Below are 23,716 nucleotides of genomic sequence, written 5' to 3'. Positions count from 1 at the left end.
AGTGCTGATGACAAAACCAATTCCCCAGTGCCCCCCCCCCAAGGGCGGGAGGCATGGGCTGACTCCCTCACTACTGACTGCCTGCTGCTGAGGAGCCCAGTGTGTGTTCCTTGCCCCTGGAGGTGCCTGCAGGAAAACGCTCTGATGCCACTTGGCAAATTCACTCCCCAGTGGACTCGGGCGGATGAGATTCGCTGTTGTCAAAAGTGAAGCTTCAGAAGACGCTACCACCCAACGGGCACATCACAAGCTGAGTGTAATGATGTGTGACATCGTCTCACGGTGCGTTGTGTTGCTCCATCTCCCCCTCACATCCAATAGGGTCTTGCTAAAGCAAAGCCAATTGGCGGGAATGCTCCGCGATAGTCCAGGGTAAACTGCAGTAACCTCTGGGGTGCGGACCACCACCAGCCTCCCGCTCGTTCCTCGAGGGCTGTGGGATAAGTAAGGCGGAGGGAGGGAGGGAGGGAGGGAGGGGGGTGGGAGAGGTTTTGCTACTGCAGAGTTTGTGGAGACATTACAAAACAGGAGGTGGGCGGGACTCCCAATGGAAGGCGAGGGCTGAGAAATATGAGTCCGAGTGAAATAAGTCGGAAGGGGGACAGGGTGTGTGTGGGGGGTGGGGTGGGGAAAGAAAACACAATAAATGAAGACCGTGTCAAGAGCTGAAGCCGAGAGCCAAGGACGTCCCCCACCCCACCGAGAGGCAGGGACTAAGTCAGATTCCCAAGTTTCCAGTCTGAAGCTGAGAACCTCCAGGAAATGTAACAGATTCACCAGGGTCAGAGTGAGACCACGCTGCCTCGCATCGGCAGGGAAATGGCGATAAAGACAAGGAGCCGCTGACCGCCCCACTTCCCACCGCAGGTAATTCAACTCTTACTTTGGGTTTTGTAACCAATGCACGAAGTGATCTCTGAGACTTGGCATGTGTGGGTGAAGCAGACATTTCTCCAGCGCCGCTTGTCCTCTCATTTGGGACTATACTAACTTCCACTGTTTCACTGACTTGGTGTCGATCCTGTCCCCCTGGCATGGATGGTTTCCCCGTCCACCTCACTGCACAGCCACAGTAAAGACGGGCACAGTAACTGGGAAATTGCACAGCGCGTTGGGATTGACATCTTTCATTTTCTGTTGACATTTAAGCAAATGATCAGACTATTCCCGGAGCGCAGCAGATTTTCACAGTTGTCAGAAAAGCACGGGAGCAAATTGTCTGCGATCATTCGTCTGTTTTAACATGGAGGGGTGGATAATGATGAGTTCGGGGGTGTGGGGGGGGGGGGGGGGGGGGGGGGGATAAAATAAAGCACTGCCTGATATAGTTGGCCACCTGCCCTGGTTTGACTGCAAATCTGAATGTTCACAGGAAAATATAAACAAATGCTTTGTTGCCATATTTGTCTATGTTGTGTATCCTTACAAAAAAAGTTTTTTTTTGAAGAAAGCGCACATAATTACCCAATTTGGTTGAAATTATAAGTTGATATTGACATTCTGCCAACAGAAACGGTGCACGGTGAATGTGACCGGTGCCCGAGGTTAGCATAGCGACAAAACATTACACAATACAGACAAATACACAAGGGAAATAAATAAATCAAAAGATAAAACCAAATATCTTTCTTTCATATTATCTATCTTGCAACCTCAAAACACCAAGTGATTTGGTTAAATATTGCAAACGGTAGATTTGTTTTGAATGAACAGGTTACAAAATAATTGGTTCTCTGACCTCACTGAATAACCAAAATCGATTTGAAAATGCATTCCCTTGTAAATATTCTGACTGTATTCCCTTTAGGAAGTGTATGGATCCCAGGGTTCCTCTCATGTAAGTCCCCAGCGTCAGCCCAGCTGTCAGGAAGAATATATTCTGTTTAAATGAATTGCTTCTATCCTATTCTAGAAGAAGACAGAAAATTGATAGGAATTGCCTGGAGGTATTGTCATTCATATCCTGATGGGCATCTCTAGAGGTACATTGGCACTGATTGCCTGTACATCCTTTCAGGCAGGGAATAACAGAAGGGGAGAATTAAGACTAAGGGAAACAATGAAACAAAAATGAGCAAAATGATTGCTAAAATCACTTGGTTCTTTATCTCATCTATGAAAAATGCACCACTATTCTCTTTGCAATAACCTTTGAAGTAGGCAGACTAAATTCAAAATATTTCTGATGAAAGGCTCTTGCCTGAAACATCAATTCTCCTGCTCCTCGGGTGCTGCCTGACCTGCTTTTCCAGCACCGCACTCACGACACCAAATTGAAAACATACCAGGGCTTGCTTTGTTATTAGTGACTTGCTAACAGTTGAAGGGCAGACTAATCTACTTTAAATTCTGAAGAAGAGTCTGAAAGAGGCTGAAGAAGAGTCATACTGGACTCAAAACTTTAACTCTGTTTCTCTGTCCACAGACGCTGCCAGACCTGCTGAGTTTCTCCAGCATTCTCCCTTTTTGTTGCTCCAAATTATGTTTGTCAACCAAAGCAATTTTGATCGAGATCTTTTTTTCAGCATCAATTGCAAATCTTTTGATAGCCGTTTGTGTTTCTTTACCAAGCGTTTCAGCTATTAAATATTATTGCAACAAAAATGCTGCAGTCAAATGAACAGAGAGTCTGGAAGCAAAATTTGCCATAACAGACAATTGACAAAATAAGATTTGAACTGCAACGTTGTGAGAGTGAAAGAGAGAGATTTAGATATTGAGACAGTAAGAGAGAATTTGTGGAGGGAGACTGAATGTGAGAGAGCAACTCCTGAAATAAATAATACCTCAAATATTATTTAAAGTTTATGTCTTATGGTTCCTGAATTCTTATTTCAAATTACTGATTGTCACATATTATGTGTGAGTTACAAAGAATGCATTTCATTCTTTCTTGTCATAATTCAGACTTGTCCATGGGCTTTGAGAGTTTGTCCCTTGAAGAGCTGAATTATGCATGACAGAGAGAGTGAAAGTTTTACCCAAAATGAACAAGAGATTAGAGTGGTGCTGGAAAAGCACAGCAGTTCAGGCAACATCTGAGGACGTTTCGGGCAAAAGCCCTTCATTGCATGAGGAATTGTGAGGGGCGGAAGTGGCTGTGGGAGCGGCCATGATGGGGGCAGAAGTGACATCATCAATCAGCGTGGGGATGGTGGCTGCACGAACCGCATGGCTAATGGCGTCCGAGCAGTTCCAGAGGCCGGGGGAATCTACTGGAATGTTCGAGGAGTGCTGGTTATGGAGGTGGGTAGATAAAAGTTTGTTGTACTTACAGTTTTTGATGTTTGAGATGGAGTTGGAATACTGTTTGTTGAGAGTATGAATTCTCCTGAGAATATAGTAAAGGAGGGGCCCTTTGCAATTCTGAGAGAGTGTGGCCCTCAGCTGAGGCAGGGCTGACTGTAGAGAGGTTAGGTGCCAGTGCATTGCTGCGAGCGTAGATGGAGGATCTTGAAGGAAAACCATTGCTGGTGTTTTTGAATCTGTAGTCTGTACTGTTTGTCCTGTTCAGTTCCGAACTTTGCTGGTTTAAAGGTGGTCCGAATTCTGTGTGGGATGAGTTGGTTACGGAGGCAGGCGCTGAGGAAGCAAATGTGGCTGTGGTAGCGAGTTTGTTTCAGGACATGGTTGAAGAGCTTCAGGGCAGAGGAAATGACCTGGGAGTTGCAGTGGGAGAGGGACTCCCTGAGATTCTTGTAGAGAGAGGAGGAAAACTTCTTCAAGGCAGGCATCCTTGCAAGAGGATTCGCAGTAGGGTTAAAATCAACTAGGTAAAAACGATGACTGCAGATGCTGGAAACCAGAGTCTAGATTAGAGTTTTTTGCCTGCAATGTCGATTTTACTGCTCCTCGGATGCTGCCTGAACTGCTGTGCTTTTCCAGCACCACTCTAATCTCGACTCTGGTTTCCAGCATCTGCAGTCATTGTTTTTACCAAAATGAACAACTCACACATGGGAAGCAGTAGTAAAGCAACAATTGCTTTCAAGGCCAGGGGTAAGGAAAGAACAATCAATGTCTTTCTGCTTGATTGTTACCCATGACTTCTTGAAGCACACTTGTGTAAAGTATAAAGAAGAAAGAGATCTAGTTGTGCTATGACATCTACTTGTGATTGATTCACCTGAGTGGCATCACTCCCTAACAAGGCTTTGTATCTTTTCCCTGGGGTGGTGGAGTCCAGAACTAGAGGGTATAGGTTTATGGTGAGAGGGGAGAGATTTAAAAGAGACCTAAGAGGCAACTTTTTCACACACAGGGTGGTACGTGTATGGAATGAGCTGCCACAGGAAGTGGTGGAGGCTGGTACAATTACAACATTTAAAAAGCATTTGGATGGGTATGTGAATACGAAGGGTTTAGAGGGATGTAAGCCAAGTGCTGGCAAATGGGACTCGATTAATTTAGGATATCTGGTCAGCATGGACAAGTTGGACTTAAGGGTTTCTTTCATGCTGCACATCTCTATGACTCTGAGTGAAGCCCAACTGGACACTATTATCCACGTCAGAGAGTCATAGAGATATACAGCATGGAAACAGACCTTTCAGTCCAACTTGTCCATGCCAAGCAGGTATCCCAACCCAATCTAGTTCCATTTGTATTATACTCACCCAAAGAATTAACTTCTACAACAGAGAGACTAAAAGAAGAAAATTCATAAAGAAACAAAAAAGAAAAATTTATGCAATCTCTTTGTAATAGTTGATTGAATAATAAAACAGAGTATCTTTTGGTCATACCAAAAAAAATGTCACTGAGAAAAGGCATATTTCCTCAATAGATTTCACCTTGCACTCATCAGGACAATTCACAAGAGTACCAAATCAAAGGAAAAATCAACAATGATACTGCATGAGTAGATAAGATTAATTGGTTGGCAAGTACTCTCATTGATAGAGGCATTTTCATGGAGAATGCATTATTAATGCTGATTGAAATTTAACAAACAGGCTTTGTTTAAATTTTAATCAGGCAAGTTGACTCAGATTTATTATGTTATTCTCCTGAGAGATAAACCTATGAACGGCAGTCACTCTATTTTGTTGAATTGGATCAGGCATACTGTGTATACATAGAATCACAGAATCCCTACAGTGTGGAAACCTGCTATTTGGCCCAAAACGTCCACACCAACCCTCCAAAGAGTAACCCACACAGACCCATTCCCCTACTCTATTACTCTACATTTCCCCTGACGAATGCACCTAACCTACACATCCCTGAACACTACGGGCAACTTAGCATGGCCAATTCATCTAACCTGCACATCTTTGGACTGTGGGAGGAAACTGGAGCTCGCAAAAGAAACCCACACAGACACTGGGAGAATGTGCACACAGACTGTTGCCCAAGGCTAGAATTGAGGCTTTGGTCAAGAAAAAGGAGGTTTATGTCGGGTATAGATGGCATAGGAATCCTGAGAAGAATATAAAGGTAGTGGAAGTATACTTAAGAGAGAAATCAGGAGGGCAAAAAGGGGACATGAGATAGCTTTAGCAGATAGGGTTAAAGGAAATCAGAAGGTGCAAAACTTGACCTATTTTTAGGAAATAAGGCAGGGCAGGTGACTGAGGTGTCACTGGGGCAGCACTTTGGGGCCAGCAACCATAATTCTATTAGATTTAAAATAGTGATGGAAAAGGATAGACCAGATCTAAAAGTTGACGTTCTAAATTGTAGAAAGGTCAATTTTTATGGTATTAGGCAAGAACTTTCAAAAGTTCATTGGAAGCAGATGTTCGCAGGTAAAGGGATGGCTGGAAAATGGGAAGCCTTAGAAATGAGATAACGAGAATCCAGAAAAAGTATATTTCTGTCAGGGTGAGAGGAAAGGCTGGTAGGTATAGGGAATGCTGGATGACTAAAGAAATTGAGGGTTTGGTTAAGAAAAAGAAGGCAGCATATGTAAGGTATAGACAGGATAGATCGAGTGAATCCTTAGAAGAGTATAAAGGAAGTAGGAGTATACTTAAGAGGGAAATCAGGAGGGCAAAAAGAGGACATGAGATAGCTTTAGCAGATAGGGTTAAAGGAAATCAGAAGGTGCAAAACTTGACCTATTTTTAGGTAATAAGGCAGGGCAGGTGACTGAGGTGTCACTGGGGCAGCACTTTGGGGCCAGCAACCATAATTCTATTAGATTTAAAATAGTGATGGAAAAGGATAGACCAGATCTAAAAGTTGACGTTCTAAATTGTAGAAAGGTCAATTTTTATGGTATTAGGCAAGAACTTTCAAAAGTTGATTGGAAGCAGATGTTCGCAGGTAAAGGGATGGCTGGAAAATGGGAAGCCTTAGAAATGAGATAACGAGAATCCAGAAAAAGTATATTTCTGTCAGGGTGAGAGGAAAGGCTGGTAGGTATAGGGAATGCTGGATGACTAAAGAAATTGAGGGTTTGGTTAAGAAAAAGAAGGCAGCATATGTAAGGTATAGACAGGATAGATCGAGTGAATCCTTAGAAGAGTATAAAGGAAGTAGGAGTATACTTAAGAGGGAAATCAGGAGGGCAAAAAGAGGACATGAGATAGCTTTGGCAAATAGAATTGAGGAGAATCCAAAGGGTTTTTACAAATACATTAAGGACAAAAGGGTAACTAGGGAGAGAATAGTGCCCCTCAAAGATCAGCAAGGCGGCCTTTGTGTGGAGCCGCAGAAAATGGGGGACATACTAAATGAATATTTTGCATCAGTATTTACTGTGGAAAAGGATATGGAAGATATAGGCAGTAGGGAAATAGATGGTGACATCTAGCAAAATCTCCAGATTACAGAGGAGGATAAATCCCCAGGACCTGATCAGGTGTACCCGAGAACTCCGTCGGAAGGTGGAGAAGTGATTGCTGGACCTCTTGCTGAGATATTTATATCATCGATAGTCACAGGTGAGGTGCCGGAAGACTGGAGGTTGGCAAATGTTGTGCCACTGTTTAAGAAGGGCAGTAAGGACAAGCCAGAGAACTATAGACCTGTGAGCCTGACGTCAGTGGCGGGCAAGTTGTTGGAGGGAATCCTGAGGGACAGGATGTACATGTATTTGGAAAGGCAAGGACTGATTAGGGATAATCAACATGGCTTTGTGCATGGGAAATCATGTCTCACAAACTTGATTGAGTTTTTTTAAAGAAGTAACAAAGAGGATTGATGAGGGCAGAGCAGTAGATGTGATCTATATGAACACCCTCTTCACTATCCTATCTACCTGCGACTCCACTTTTAAGAAGCTATGAACCTGCATTCCAAGGTCTCTTTGTTCAGCAACACTCCCTAGGACCTTACCATTAAGTGTATAAGTCCTGCTAAGATTTGCTTTCCCAAAATGCAGCACCTCACATTTATCTAAATTAAACTCCATCTACCACTTCTCAGCCCATTGGCCCATCTGGTCAAGATCCTGTTGTAATCTGAGGTAACCCTCTTCGCTGTTCACTACACCTCCAATTTTGGTGTCATCTGCAAACTTACTAATTGTACCCCTTATGCTCGCATCCAAATCATTTATGTAAATGACAAAAAGTAGAGGACCCAGCACCGATCCTTGTGGCACTCCACTGGTCACAGGCCTCCAATATGAAAAACAACCCTCCACCACCACCCTCCGTCTTCTACCTTTGAGCCAATTCTGTATCCAAATGGATACTTCTCCCTTTATTCCGTGAGATCTAACCTTGCTAACTAGTCTACCATGAGGAACCTTGTTGAACACCTTTACTGAAGTCCATATCGATCACATCTACCATTCTGGTCTCCTCAATCCTCTTTGTTACTTCTTCAAAAAACCCAGTCAAGTTCGTGAGACATGATTTCCCACACACAAAGCCATGTTGACTATCCCTAATCAGTCCTTGCCTTTCCAAATACCTGTATGTTTGTAATTAATAAAGAAGGTTAATTTGTTTTGTGCAATGAAGAACAGTATTTTTCTACATCAGCATCAAAAAACAGGGACTAATACTGCCATCTTTACATTACGTTAGTATGTTGATCCTGCTGATAATGCTTCTTTACCTTGTTATTTACTTATTGAAGTAAGTGAAACAGGTTTTCTTAATTTCTAATCTTGCAATGTAAAAGACAACATCACTCTAGTTTCATTCATTCTAGCTAGGATTGGAAGAAATGAATCAATGTGAAGGGTAACAAGAAACAAACACAAACTAACATGCAGGCAAGGTGGAGAAGCCTACAAACTTGTAAGAAGTAGCAAGTTAAATGTGGAAAACTGGAGGTTCCAGTGATGGGATAGTGTTGCACATACAGGAAATGGCCCATAGTGGCATTCAAGTCACATTGTCAGCATTAATGCTTAAAAATACAGACTATCTGCAGTTAAGGAAGCAAATTTAAAAAGATATTCTCACACATTATCTGAGGCACACCGACAGAACACAGGGAACTGGTCCAAAATAAAAACAACGAAGCTGGAAATCAGAAACAAAAACAGAAATTGTTGGAGAAACTCATCAGGTCTGGCAGCATCAGTGAGAGAAACCAGAGTTAATATATTTGGATCTAGTGACCCATCTTCAGGTGTGATTATAGTGAAAGCTGAATGACACGTCGGGGAATATTTTGTTCGGATAACCGAATGTTTGGATAATCGAATGTTTGGATAATCAAATGTTTGGATAATCGAATGCCAAATAGCATAGTTTAGCCAAGCATCGGGACCTTGCCTTCGTGTTCGGATAATCCAAAGTTCGGATAATTGAACGCCGGATAATCGAGGTTCCTCTGTGTATGCTGAAGGTGGCATGAGGGAGGGGGAAGAGTGAATGATCTGTTGAGATAGAGCCCAGAGAAAGAGAACAGCAGAGTTAATGTTTTGGGTCAAGTAACCTTTCCTCAGAACAGAATCAGTTATCAAGAAGGGTCACTCAAACCAAAGCGTTAACTCTGATCTCTCCCCACAGATGCTGCCTGACAGGCTGATTTTTCCAACAATTTCTGGTTTTGTTTCCGATTTATAGCATCTGCAGTTCTTTCAGTTTTTAAAAAGAACAACAGTTGAGCAGAGACGAGAGTGTGGTGCTGGAAAAGCAAAGCAGGTCAGGCAGCATCCAAGGAGGAGGAGAATTGATGTATCAGGCATCAGGAAGGGCTTATGCCCAAAATGTTGATTCTCCTGCTCCTCGGATGCTGCCTGACCTGCTGTGCTTTTCCAGCACCACATTCCCGACTCTGATCTCCAGCATCTGCAGTCCTCACTTTCTCCTAGCGTTGAGCAGAGAAAGGAATGGGTAGTGGTCAGTTTGGGAGAATCAATAACTGCTAATTTTTGAACTTGATATTGAGTCCAGAAGGCCGAATGGTCCCGAAATGGAAAAGGAAGATGCTGTTCTTCCAGCTTGGGCTGAGATTTACGGGATTGGAAGAACAGTATCTCATTTTCCACTCTGGGACCTTGTAGCCTTTAGAGGTTAGTATCGAAATCAGTAAATTTAGGGCCTGAGCACCTCCTCCCATGTCCTTACCCCAAGCACCACACTTCAGGTCTTGTCATTACATGGGCAGCAACTGGAAACAGCTCATTGTCAGCTACCAATGAAGCTGAAAATGTGTTGCTGGAAAAGCGCAGCAGGTCAGGCAGCATCCAGGGAACAGGAGAATCGACGTTTCGGGCATAAGCCCTTCTTCAGGAATCCTCTCCTGTTCCCTGGATGCTGCCTGACCTGCTGCGCCTTTCCAGCAACACATTTTCAGCTCTGATCTCCAGCATCTGCAGACCTCACTTTCTCCTCAAAGCTACCAATGAACCCTATTAGCAGTTATTGATTTCCCTAGGCTGACCATTAACCAATACTTTGTCTGACCAACTGCTGTTCTCACTCTTTGGATGCCATCTCCATCTATCATTTACTTCTCCTCACTCCCCTCACCTCACCTTCAGCATAGATACCAATCTTTTCCTTGCTGCAATCAGTTCTGATAAAGGGTCACGGGACCCAAAATGTTAACTTTGTTTGCTCCCAGATGCTGCCAGACCTACTGAGTTTCTCCAGTAACTTCTGTTTTTATTGGTGCTGGAAACTGGTCAACCATTGCAAATGTAGGCTCATATGTATATGCTTAACAGTTTAACAAGTGACTCAGTTGCATTATTCCACATGTTTATTCATTGTAATGCATTCACCTGTACAGAAAGTGCAAATTACCCCAGCACAGTACTTTAGAGTAAAATTAATGTTTATATCTGCAACATTTGAGTATTTCAAGAGGAAATAAACTTACAATAATTGAAAGTAGAAGAAATCATTTGATCTGCAGAAAGACAGCGCATTGTTAGAAATGACACCAATTTCTATTGATATACCATTACAGAACTGTTTGGCTGCTGCATGACAACACTTGTTATGGACTTCTGCAGCAGTTCAAAGGAATCTATTGACATTTACTGGCTGAAAGAAAAGTCATGAATTCAATATTTCTGCAGCAGCTTTAACACTGTATTCAGCATTCGTCAATGGGAATCAGAGAAAAACTCTCCAATGGTTGAAGTCATACCTGGTGCGAATGGTGATGGTTGTGATTGTGGAGGCCTGTCATCTCAGCTCCACGACATCCTTACAGGCGTTCCTCAGGGTAATGTCTTTGGCCCAACCATCTTCAGCTGCTTTATCAATGACCTTTCTCCAGCACAAGGTCAGAGTGAGGATGTTTGCTGATAAGTGCACAATAATCTGCACCATATGTGCCTCCTCAGATACTGAAACAGCCCTTACCCATATGCAATGAGACCTGGAAAATATCCAGTCTTGGGTTGATAATTGCTAAGTGATGTTTGCACCGCATAAGTATCAAACAATGATCACCTCCAATAAATGAGAAAGTAACTATCTCCAATTGGCATTCAACAATGTTTCCATCACAGAATCACTTATTATCAACATCCCAGGGTTGTCATTGACCAGAGATTGAACTGGACTAGCCATATAAATACTATGGTTATGGTAGCCGGAATTCTGCAATGAATAACTCACCTCCTGTCATCCCATAACTTGTCCATCACACACATGACACAAATCAGGAGTGAAATACTCTTCACTTGCCCTTATGGGTACAGCTATAGCAACACTCAAGAAAATTGACACCATCCAGGATTAGGTAGCTGCTTGGTTAGCATCTCACCCATCATCACCTTCAAAATTCACTCCCTTCGCAACTAGACACATCCAGAAGATGTACTGCAGCAACTCAGGCTCTCCTGAGTGCACCTTCCAAACCTGCAACCTCCATCATTTACTGGAAAATAACAGAAGATGCATGAGAACACCATCAGTTACAGGTTCCCCTCCAAGTGGCACATTATGCTGTCTTGGAACTCCTTGTTGCTGGTTCAGAATTCTAGAACTCCTTTCCTGAGCATATGTTTTGAGTCTCTATGAGTGTCCCTTCACCCCAAGGACTGCAGCAATTCGAAAAGGCAACTCACCACTGCCCACTACAGGGCAAGTAGGGATAGGCAATAAATTCTCAGTGATACCCACATTCAATGAATAAATGAAAAAAGTGACAACTCTTCCAGGTTAATGTCCTTCTAATAATTCTTATTTTGATTTGTTGACAAGAACTAGTGTAATCCATTGCTAAAATTAATTCAGGCTTCTTGATTCAACAATTGTGCTAGTTGTTACTTGGAAATACAGAACTTGAGATTTGCTGAAAAAATACACATTTATTCAAAGCTTTTCATCTTGCACTCACAATTCACAGAGTAAAAATTCAAGGAGAAAACCAACATTTGTACAACTTAGAATAGACTGTGCTGATTGGTTGACAAGTGAACTGTGATTGGTATAAGCATTGTCATGAAAGACACATCTATTAATACTGATTGACACTAAACAGTCAGGCTTTGTTATATTTTAAAGGTTGACTCTGACTAAGAAATGAACCAACAAATGTCAGTCACCTGTTTTGTTGAGTTGAACCAGGCACTGGGTTTATAAATGTTCTTTTTGTCTTCAAACTGCTCATTTGACCTTACTAACCTATTCACCAAAGTAGTGCTCAAAATAGCTACAAGCATCTGAGCTGCAATACTATATCATAAAGGTCTAAAACCATAATTGTTTGAAACAGTATTTGTGGGTTCAGTTTTATGCCTGTTCAAATGGGTAATTTTGCTATAAGATCCCCACTCGGGCCAGTGCTCAGGAATATCTTTGTTGAGTTCCATGAGAAATGTTTCCAAAAGAATGACAAGTAACTTCAGTTCCCCTCACACTTCTGATATGTTAGTGATATGTTTACTGTATTTCAATCTGCAACTGCATGTGATAATTATATGTCTTAATAAACTCCATCCTATTTTCAAATTGAGTTTTGAAATGGAGCAGTCAAGTGAGTTCCCTTTTCCTTGGTATCCTTGTTGAGAAATCTACTACTTGTCTAAGAAAAACCTACCTTCGTTGGTCAGTATAAGCATTGAGATTCCAACAATATGATGCCTTACCAGAAACGTCATAAATAAGTATTTGCTCAATGTGCAAACCTAATGCTGAAATAAGGCTCATCAAAGCCATCCTGCAGGTTATTCACTACCCTGATCATATAATTTCCTGGATATTGCACAAAATCATAGAAGGCCCCAAGGTCTGAAAATTGCCCAGTGAACCTCAGATTGCTTGGGGGAAAGATATTTCAAACGTTTAAGCAACTGGTGAAGCTGGCTGTTTCACCTTGGTCCAAAACAAGTCGTGAATGCCAATAACAGAATATTGGTGTCAAGTCAAGAAGATGTTCTCCCTGAAACAGTCATGAGTAATGTAGGACATGATGTGATTCTACCAATTGGACAACAACAGCCTGAAACCCGCAATGTGCAAGAAATCATCCTGACAATCAACTTAGGATTGTTATTGAAGAGGTATGTTTTAGAGAATGAATTAAAAGATGACAGAAAGATAGTAAAATGGAAAGGTTTAGAGAGCAACTTCCAAAGACTAAAGCAAAGATTGCTGAAATCTTGGCGGCCAATAGTGCGGCAATTAATATTAGGGACGGGCAATAACTGGAAATGAAGCAGCACAAAGATCTCAGAGAGTTGTCGGGTTTAAGTGATTTGGAGATGCCAGTGTTGGACTGGGGTGCACAAAGTTAAAAATCACGCAACTCCAGGTTATAGTCCAACAGGTTTAATTAGAAGCACTAGCTTTCGGAGTGCTGCTCCTTCATCAGGTGGTTATGGAATATAAGGGTTTAAGGAAGTTCCATAGCAAGGGAGGAATAAGGACACGGAAGAGCTTGAAAAGCAATATGAGAATTTTGTAATCAAGGCTCTGTTAGATTGACAGCCAGTGGACACAAAAGTGATGGTTGAACGCAAATTAGGATAGAGCCAGCAGAATGTTGGATAACGAGTGGAAGATGAGGAGTAACCAAGATTGAATTGGAAGGCCTAGTTTTGTTTGGGGACCAAAAACACAGATGTGGGTTTCAGCAGGAGCAGGGACAGAAATAGACAATAGTTAAAAGCAGGCTAGCAACACAAGGTCTTATTCCTGCAATGAAAGAACAAATGCATTTCCATTTAGCTCATAATGTAATGTCAATTTTCAATTTGTCACACCTCATATCTCCAGGTTCCTTTCAATTGAAGTGCATATTTCACTTCATCACTTAAGCTTGTTCAAGTTCTTTCCTCATTTGTGAATGTTGATATTCAGTATTTTTCACTACTCCCAAAGACAACTTGTACATATTAAATTGTGTTTGACAAACAGATTATAATAATGAAACATGTGGCCCTTAATTCAGCTAGTAAGGAAGTTATGACCTTAAGTATTTTTCATTATTAAAAAAACAAACTATTTATTGTATCATATTTTTTGCAATATAATAAAATGGGCACAGTATATTTACACAGTATTTTCCTATAACCTGCCAATCAAGCTGCCAATCATGTCACAGATTTGACTTGCATTATGGAACCAAAGAAAACATCAAACAGGAGCAAACTGGGTACCCACATTAGCAGAAATATCTATGTTGAACTGATCGCTGATCACAAATCAAATGAAAACATTCTATGCTTTATAAGTGGATTCTATAAACTAATACTAAGACCTTATCAATAACTTATCCTATGGTCGACCGTCATAAAGCACAAATTTTCTGCACTTCATATCATTGAATTTCAAACTGAGCAGAGTGAAAAGGGATGGGTTAACACACAGACAATTCTACTTAGGACCAGGGTCTCCAGTAAAATATAGTGCACTTGCCAGACAACCCATGTATACATTAGGTTTTCAGTAAAATTAAGCAGTTTGATTTAAGTATAGTGTTTTGTAGATGATTTCCTTTATATTGACACCATTAAAATATAATCTGCACAAAAACAATTTCAGATTATAAGCGGAAAATTCAGATTTGATTTTCAGCCAGACCCTAGAGCAGTTCAAGTCAGTCTTCCAGAAAAAAAAAGAGTCGAACACCCAGAGTTGCTGAGTAAGTAAACTATTTCAACTGGCAGCTAGATCAGAAACCAGAAGACATAGCATTAACATAATTGGCAAGAACCAAACAGATATTGATGAGGAGTTGTTTTGTACAGCAGTTTGTTATGCTTTGAAATTCAGTGCCTGAAACTAAAGCACATTCGATAGTGACTTTCAAAAGGGAATTGGATATATAGTTGAAAAAGTCAAAAATTGCTTAAAAACCATGGATGGGGCATGAATTGGATAGCACTTTCAAATTCTTACATGACAGGCTCCAAAGACAGCTTCTCTCCTGTAAAATCAATTACCTTCTTGTAATTCATTAATTTTGCAAGACAAGAGTTCTATTTTCGCATGCAAAATCTCAGTCATCTACACTGGCCACTGAAGCAGCATCTAGAAAGTAGCTCTGAGCCTGAAGTCCCTCACAAATTGAAACACCGATCTGACAAATTTTGTCGTGTGAAAATGGAGTGTGATGGTCAGGTTTTTTATCAGAGGAAATTCAGATGTAGAGTTAACCCTGCGTTGCATCTGTGTGCGTACACTGTGGAAGGGCAAAAACTTAAGCCAGAGTTTTAGACCCAGACACTGCATAGCACAAAGACATCAGCAGGAAACAACTCATGATAATAACAACAAAAGTGATGTGTTAGGATATATTGTAATGATAATCTAATATTGCGCAATATACATGCAGTGTTTTTGTTCAAGTCCTTGCCTAGCCTTTATTTAGCTGTTTATAGAGGTCCTGGAAAATTTTCTAAGAGGACCATTAGATTGTTCCCTGGTTTAAAAGTTCTTCACGATCACAACAGACTTGGAGAGCTGGATCATTTTGCTCTACCCATCTTACATAGTAACCACTTTCATCTGCATCTGTACTGTATAGTGCATCCAACCCTCCTGCTCCATTGCTAGTTATTTATGGTTAAGCTACATGAGATCACAGGTTAACATTTTTTTTTGTTGTTAATCATTAAAAGGGGGAAGCAAGCCTGGAGTGAATATTTTGTGATGTGGAGGTGCCTGTGTTGGATTGGGGTGGACAAGGTCAGAAGTCACACGACACCAGGTTATAGTCCAACACATTTATTTGAAATCACAAGCTTTCAGAGCGCTGCTCCTTCATCAGGTGAAGTGAAGGGAAGCACACTGGCACAGAATTTATATGATTCGGAGATGCCGGTGTTGGACTGGGGTGTACAAAGTTAAAAATCACACAACACCAGGTTATAGTCCAACAGGTTTAATTGGAAGCACACTAGCTTTCAGAGCGACGCTCCGAAAGCTAGTGTGCTTCCAATTAAACCTGTTGGACTATAACCTGGTGTTGTGTGATTTTTAACTTTGTACAGAATTTATAGGCAGAGAGATCAAAAGATAGTATGAATGGAGTTTTGACAGGCTGAATACCAAGTCTCTGCAGTTCATCAAAAGTGTCAGATGGTATGAGTTATGCATCAACAGCTGTATAGCAAGTGAAGGGATGGCCTATGAACCAATTAAATGATGCAGTGTGATAATTACAAAATATTAAAAATAAGATGGTGCTAGAGCAAACCAAATGTTTGGAATAACATGATAGGTATAAGAGTCGCATGCTGAGGGTCTAACCAAAGTAACAAGTCATCCAAACTAATTAAGGTGGAGAGATCATAACAAGTTAACGGGGTGATGGTGTCAAAACAGGACAGTAAGGAAAATTTTACAAATACAGAACAATATGGTGGGGTTACATGTATCATGACATTGAACCCAAGGTCACTGTAGAAGCCATCTTCATTGGTGCAAAATTTGGCTCTCAGTTTCTGCTCGGTCATTTCTGCATTGTTGTATCACTTTGGAGAACACTTACTAACGATTGTAGGCTGAATGGCCTTGACAGCCGCAGTGTTTCTCGACTGGGAGGGAACATCTCTGTTTGGCAATTGTTGTGCGTGTCCATTCACCCGTTGCCGCAGCGTTTGCATGGTCTCTCCAATATGCCATGCCTCGGGGCATTCTTGCATGAAGGATGTGAGGTAGACAACATTAGTCGAGTCACATGAGTACCTGCCGTGTACGTGGTGAATGGTGTTCCCATGTAATGTTAATATCTTTAAGCAGACCATCATTCGCAGCTAACTACTCAGCCTTCAGGACAACAGCGATCACAACACTACTCAGCCCTGCCACGGCAACCTCTGCAGAACATCTCAGATCATCAACATGGATAACACCACTCCACATGGGAACACCACCAACATGTACACAGCACATACTCATGTTACTCAACAAATGTCTGCCTCATATGCTGCAGGCAAGGATTCCCTTGAGGCATGGTACATTGGCAAGACCATGCAGATGCTACAACAGATGAATGGACACTGTGCAACAATTACCAGACAGGAATGTTCCCTCCCAGTTGGGGTACATGTCAACGGTCAAGATCTTTGGGTAAGTGTCCTCCATGGCAGCCTTCAAGACACACAACAATGCAGAATCGCTGAGCAGAAACTGATAGCCAAGTTCTGTACCCATGAATATGGCCTCAACTGTGATCTTGGGTCATGTCTAGCCACATGTAATCCCATCATGCTCTTCTCTATTTGTGAAATCTTCCTTACTGTCCTGATTTGACATTATTACCATGGTAACCTGTTTTGATCGTTCCACCTTAAATAGTTTATATAGTTTTGGATTATTTGTTACTTTGGTTCAACTCTCAGCATACCTACCATGTTATTCCAGACATTTCGTTTATCTCTAGTACCATTTTATTTTTAATTTTTTTTAAATTATCTCCCTGTCTCAAGTAATGTAATCATAGGTCATCCCTTCACTTGCTATTCAGCAGTTGACACCTTACTCAAACCATCTGACACTTCTGAAGACCTGCAGAGACTTGTTATTCACCCTGTTAAAACTCCATTTGTACTCTCTTTCGATCTCTCTGCCTATAAATTCTGTGCCAGTGTGCTTCCCTTCACTTCACTTGACAAAGGAGCAGCGCTTTGATAGCTGGTGATTTCAAATAAATGTGTTGGACTATAACCTGGTGTCATGTGACTTCTGACCTTGAATATTTTGTGTTATCATCACCACAGATCACAATTCTGGTACCATTTTTTTCACTCAAAAAGTAAAAATGCATTTATATATGTTACATCTTTAAAAATTAATCTCTAACATTTCCCACCAGTTTTTCATTTTGGGACTCCTTTTAATCAAAGCTATCCCAGTGATATCACTGAGCAGCAGAAGCCATTTGAATTTCAGGGTGACTCCATTCATTTAAAAAGCTTTGTGGCTTTGAATTCAAACAAAAATAAGCATTTTCTGTGAAAAAATACCTTTGAGTTTCTCCTAAACTTTATTTTCCCAAACGTTAATCAATTGAACATTCGGATAAAATATTTGGTTAGGAATAACACACAAAAAAGTAAAAGTAACAAAACAGTTTCTTATAATCAAATAGGGAAATTAGTCTTTTATTGGAAACCCTACTGTGGAAACAAGCCATTCGGCCCAACATGTCAACATAGATTATCCCACCCGGGCATATTCCCCTAAGTAATGCACCTAGCCTACACATCCCAGTGCAGCTAATTCACCTGACCTGCACATCTTTGGACTGTGGGAGGAAACCCATACAGACACGGGGAGAATGTACAAACTCCACACCGACAGTCACCCGAGGCTAGAATTGAACCTGGGTCCCTGGTGCTGTGAGGCAGCAGTGCTAACCACTGAGCCACCATGCTGCCCATTTAGCATTGGCTTGACTTGTTAAAAAATTTAGATTTCACATCTCTCACTTTTGATGAGAGAATTTGCTCAGTCCAATTAAAATTAACTCAAAATTATCCAGATGATAGATGTTTGCTGGATATAAAAAATGCAATAAAGGATCAGAGCTAAATTATTAACATACAAAATATGCAAACTATATAATGCTAATTACCACACAATAAACACAGAGCAATTCAGGCAACTATATGTACTGTAACCTTTAATTGCTGTAAAATTGGTGCTGTCACAGCTGTGCAATAAGGAATTAAAAATTAAATATTAATATTATTATGGTCATATTTTGCTTTCTGCTGTTGGTGAATACGCCTTGCAGCATTAACATGGGTTTTCACTAGCAACACAAAGAAGATCCAAACATTCAGAAATAATAATCTGTTCAACTCTGTTGTACAAAGTCTACCGTAGCCAGTGTTAGAGAAAAAACAAATTTTGTGTACCACCTCATTAAGTAACTCAGAAATGCATGAACAAAATTCATATGATGTGAATTACTTTACAGGATATCGACAATGACAATACAAGCAAACACATCATCAAATTTGTACACAATATTACATCTATAATACAGTTCATGATCAATCAATCTATTTTTGTAGTTATATTGTAATGTTGATTTTGTGAGAACTCCCTGCTCTTTCTCGCAAACAATCCAATTTCTCCTGCTGTGCCCATCAGGCTTCCAAAAATAAAATTATTTGTTCCCAAATTCTTAAACATAGTTAGGTGTGGCTATGCAATAGGCTTTTGGCTTCCTATAAAAGAAATTAAACTGAATCAAATATTTCTGGGGATTATTATTTCTAGGGAATAGAGAAAGTTCAATTCCCTTTTTTATCATGCAGAGTCAAATGTTGCTCGATAATGGATGAGAATGGTGGGATGTACATCAGTGTTTCAGATGGGTGTTTTGTAATATTAGTTGGTTTCTTTCATTGGTAATCTTGCTTGCTTGGTATTACTTTTGTCAGACCACCTTTTGCTATTGGCATGTTCTGATTTCAGCAGGGTACTTCAATTAGATGTATCTATATATGTATATATTTACAGTTTAACAGGTTTTACTCTGATTTTTTAAATTTGAATTGTTACATTACTCTATGTTTTCTTATATTTTGTGTTAGAAATGCTGTAAAAAGACACCAAGACTGGAATGGTCCATGGAATAATTATTTTTCCTGACGACTCATAGATTGACAACAGAAAGCAACATTCCCTGCCACTCTGTCGTGCTCACTGGTATGGAACAACAAAGTCATTTTATGACTTCATTTCACACGACTTCTTGGAAGATTCCAAAATACTGCACAAATCAGAAGGCATAATCACCGATATAAAAACTGCAACTTCAAACAAGTTGGTCAACTTTTCGATGAGCTTTATTTTAATATTTTGAGACTAAATTACTTAGTTGGTGCAGATTGGAAGTAACTGAATAGTGCAACTTATACACTTTGTTCATATTAATTGGGAACCTGAAATATTTCACTGTGCATGCCCACTGCGCATTTTTACCATTGAAAAGACTGCAGTAGTATAATATTAAATGGGAATCACATGCCTTGGGTATCACTTAGTATATGTGGTGTTGTTATCCATTGATGTTCAAGTTCCATGACTCGCGACAATTTAAAACTTTCCTAATTTCCAATTTTTCAGGTTATCTTTCATACCTTACATTTTAATACACTCTTCCTAATTATGTACTAGATTCATGTTTATAAACACAAGATTTTTTTTCTCAATATTTGTAAATCCAATCGCCCAAAATGGATTTTGAAGACAAAAATGAAAGTAATATCACTGTCACTTTATATAATAGGAACAACACTATGGCATATGGACTGGGACTCCCTTCTTGGGATGATTATAATGGAAGTATTCATGATATAAAATATTTACTGGTTGGAGTCTACACACTTATTACTATTCTAGGACTTCTTGGCAACTTCTTTGTTGTAATTGCACTGTGTAAAAATCTAAAACAGAAATCAATCATTAATTTTCTGATTGGAAATTTAGCCTTATCTGATATTTTAATTCTGCTGTTCTGTTCACCATTTACACTGACATATGTTCTTTTAGACCAGTGGATCTTTGGGGAGATCATGTGTTATATAGTGCCATTTGTTCAGTGTGTGTCTGTCATGGTCTCTATACTCATGCTAATGTCAATTGCCATGGTTAGGTATCATATGATAAACAATCCATTATCCAATCATTTTACCATAAATACTGGATATTTGCTAATGGGAACTGTGTGGATTATTGGATTTACTATTTGCTCACCATTACCTATCTTTCATAAAATCATAGACCTAAGTGAAACTGTTCACTTGGATACCTTAAAAAATACATACTTGTGCATTGAGTCATGGCCATCCGATTCTTACAGAATTGCCTATACCTTGTCCTTGTTAATCATCCAATATATTTTGCCAATAGTTTGTCTAACAATCAGCCATGCTAGTGTTTGCAGAAAAATAAGTGCTACTGTGCCAAGCAGACAAGGAAGATCTGAAGAGAGTGAAATGATAAATTTAACCATACATCAACCAGCTAAAAAACAGTTGCAAGCACAACAGACAAAGGTGCAAGGATGGAACTATTCCTTTCTGAGAAAACACAAGAAGAGATATAGCAAGAAGTGTGCTAGTGTCATGCCTGTCATGGCTAAAGTTCAAGATAATGACAAGACTCATAATGATCTCTTACTAATCCATGGTTCGGATAGTACACAGCCATTACCCAGTTCCTTTCTACCAGGTGTACCTGTATGTTTTGAAGTGAAAGCTATGGAATCTGAAGAGCTTGCAGATTCACAGAATGTTCCAGTCACACCAAAATCCATCACAAGGTTGAGGAAACGATCACGCATTGTTTTCTACAAACTGACCATAGTAATTGTTGCTTTCACTGTAAGCTGGATGCCTCTGCATATTTTTCACCTTGTAACTGACTTCAATGCTAACCTAATCTCTAACAGGCACTTCAAGCTGGTGTATTGCATCTGTCACCTGCTGGGTTTGCTGTCCTGTTGCTTGAATCCTGTGTTGTATGGATTCCTGAACAATGGCATCAAATCCAGTTTACAATCCTTGGTCAAATGCTTTTGGCTGTAATAATAAGAGGCCAATATCAGGTCTGGCACCACAGACAAAAGAAAAGGTGAAAGTGAGGACTGCAGATGCTGGAGATCAGAGTCGAGAGTGTGGTGCTGGAAAAGCACAGCCGGTCAGGCAGCATCCGAGGAGCAGGAGAATTGACGTTTTGGACATAAGCCCTTCATCAGGATGCTGCCTGACCTGCTGTGCTTCTCCAGCACCACACGCTCTCAAGACAAAAAAAGCCCACTGAACATGTTCATCAGTCAATAGTGCAGCTTACATCTGATCACTAAGTTCATTCATACCTGCTCCCAAGTCATTCTAACTGTTCCCTGATGTTCTGCTCTAAAAGTGTTGTTAAAATAGCTCATTGCTTGCCTTACTTTATTCGATCTGAATAGAAAATAATTAAATGTTTCTGCTTTGTAGTATAGTGAAATTGAACAGGAAATAATAATTGAGTGATTATATTACTTTGTGCAATTAGTTACTTGTAACTAATAAAAATATTTATGGTCCTAGCTGTGTTCTTAAAATATATTGATAAAGGAGTGGAATTTTTATCCATTGATTCAATCTCATGGGTATTTGTAAACCTCACTTACACTATATTTCATTGGCTACTAGAAATAGATTAGTGTCCCAATTTTATTTAAGCCCAGCCTTTAATCACACATATTTTTAAAAGCATAATTTGATTTTGTGCAGTATGAGCCAAAGATGAATTAATGATATAAATGATCAACCTAGATTCCATATCCCAACTCTTAATATACTGTCCTAACCTCAGGAGAAACCACTATTTTAGACAGTAGTGCATATGCGTTCCCTTTTCTCGATTCACCATCAAATACAATGGTCTCAATCATGCTCCTATTTTTTTTACATAAATTGAAATTCCCCGTAGAAATAATTTCTTGAAATATATGTTGTACAAACAAGCTAAATGATGTTTTCATCGAATCCATAGAATCCCTACAGTGTGAAAACAGGCCATTTGGCCCGACAAGTCCACACTGACTCTCTGAAGAGCATCCCACCTCGACTCATCCCTCTACCCTCTCTCTGTAACCCTGCATTTTCCCCATCACTAATCCACCTAACCTATAGTTTTATATACTGTTGAAATTTTCTGTGTGTTACTTGCATTTAAACGTTTAAAATGAGTATGATATCAACATTCATTCAGGGAAATATTTGGTGTATGTTCTACAGAAATCCACATTGTTGTTTGAAGTTGTGTTGAAATCATATTGACTGTCACTTTCTCTGTAATACAGTGTGACAAAAGACAAAAGTGATAGATTTCTGTTTCTCTTTTACATATTTAAAAAAAAATAAAAATAGGCAAATGAATTGTCAGCGCAATTTTTATCTCACCAAAGTTACATAATCAGAAATGACTTCTGTCAAATTCCTAGAAAGGCTAAAGAATACTTTCTGGTAAAAGTATCATGTATTTTCAATAACTATGTAGCTGCACTTGTTGTTTTAAAAAGACTAGCTGTAACTTTCCAGACTGTTGGGTCTAATTAACCATTCAGAAGAGATAATTCTTATTAAAACCAGTCGCAGTGGGATGCAAGACCTCGGCAACTCATCTAAAGAAGTGTTAGTATTGCAATTTTCTCATTCAAAACTGCTACATGGTATAGTTCTGATTGTGAAACACTATATAGCTCAAAATAATAAATGGAACTGGAGCAGGCTACAATAAATATACAGTTACTGCAGTCTGAAAACATTCAACAAAATTACAACAGAATGATGCATTCAGAATTCTGTCCTTTTGTGTTTCTATAGATATTAAAGATGCAACTGAAACTTAGGTGTACTAGATTTAATAAGTAGGAATTCACGGTTTAACCTCTTTAGTTTCCATAGCTTTCATGAATTGTTAATGGTGAATTCAACATTCTCTGGTAGACAGTAGATTGATACATGGAAAGAGAATGAAATTGCTGGCTGCTTTTTATTTAGAGGAAATAATAAGAACAAATAATGTCAGAAATAACTAAGTAATACACATTCTTGTTGATTTATCACTTAGACCTTCCAGGCATTGTTAATTTTTATTATGTTCTAGTCTGATGTACTGACCGTATTCCTGAGTGTCCACTGCATCATGTTAAGCGTGAAAAAAGACAAACACTTCAAAGAGAATAACTCACAAGCAAGAATCAGGTTCATTACTGAAATGAATCAAATTGCCAGCTTTGAAAAGCAGAGCCTTCACACTTGAAAATTTTCTTTTTTTAGAATACTGTGCACACTGTCATTCGATGAAGAACAGTATAATGTAAATCTCTAAACTCTGCAACTTTTTCTTCATGGTATTATGTGAATAAACTGAAAATAACCGGTGAC

The 23,716-nt window shown here is 39.8% G+C and overlaps 2 protein-coding genes across 3 annotated transcripts in view; one reads left to right on the top strand and one right to left on the bottom strand.

Moving 5' to 3' along the window:
• LOC122554187 (neuropeptide Y receptor type 1) overlaps positions 1–1,142 on the bottom strand; it is a 50,822-nt gene extending 49,680 nt beyond the window's left edge. The window contains exon 1 of the mRNA XM_043698856.2: positions 884–1,142. The gene's annotated coding sequence lies outside the window, so the exon portion shown is untranslated. The remainder of the gene's footprint in view (positions 1–883) is intronic.
• Positions 166–23,713, top strand: LOC122554181 (neuropeptide Y receptor type 5-like). 2 transcript variants are annotated; one of them, XM_087976794.1, is made up of 2 exons: positions 166–282; positions 19,367–23,713. In XM_087976794.1, exon 2 carries the CDS (start codon positions 20,012–20,014, stop codon positions 21,362–21,364), a length of 1,353 nt encoding a protein of 450 aa, XP_087832920.1. In that variant the 5' UTR covers positions 166–282; positions 19,367–20,011; the 3' UTR covers positions 21,365–23,713. The 2 variants fall into 2 exon arrangements, with proteins under 2 accessions (XP_087832920.1, XP_087832900.1); XM_087976774.1 differs by lacking the exon at positions 166–282 and adding an exon at positions 608–867.
• The last annotated feature ends 3 nt before the right edge of the window (positions 23,714–23,716 follow it).

The sequence above is a fragment of the Chiloscyllium plagiosum genome, unplaced genomic scaffold (assembly GCF_037043375.1).
Source record: "Chiloscyllium plagiosum isolate Xiang-an unplaced genomic scaffold, Cpla_swu_hap1 HiC_scaffold_1, whole genome shotgun sequence".
Lineage (NCBI taxonomy): Eukaryota > Metazoa > Chordata > Chondrichthyes > Orectolobiformes > Hemiscylliidae > Chiloscyllium > Chiloscyllium plagiosum.
Note: the sequence above shows the minus strand (reverse complement) of the source record. Positions and strands in the feature narration are given on the sequence as shown.

Excerpts from the sequence above, each read along its gene's own strand:
- LOC122554181 (XM_087976794.1), top strand. The coding sequence starts at position 20,012 with ATGGATTTTGAAGACAAAAATGAAAGTAATATCACTGTCACTTTATAT.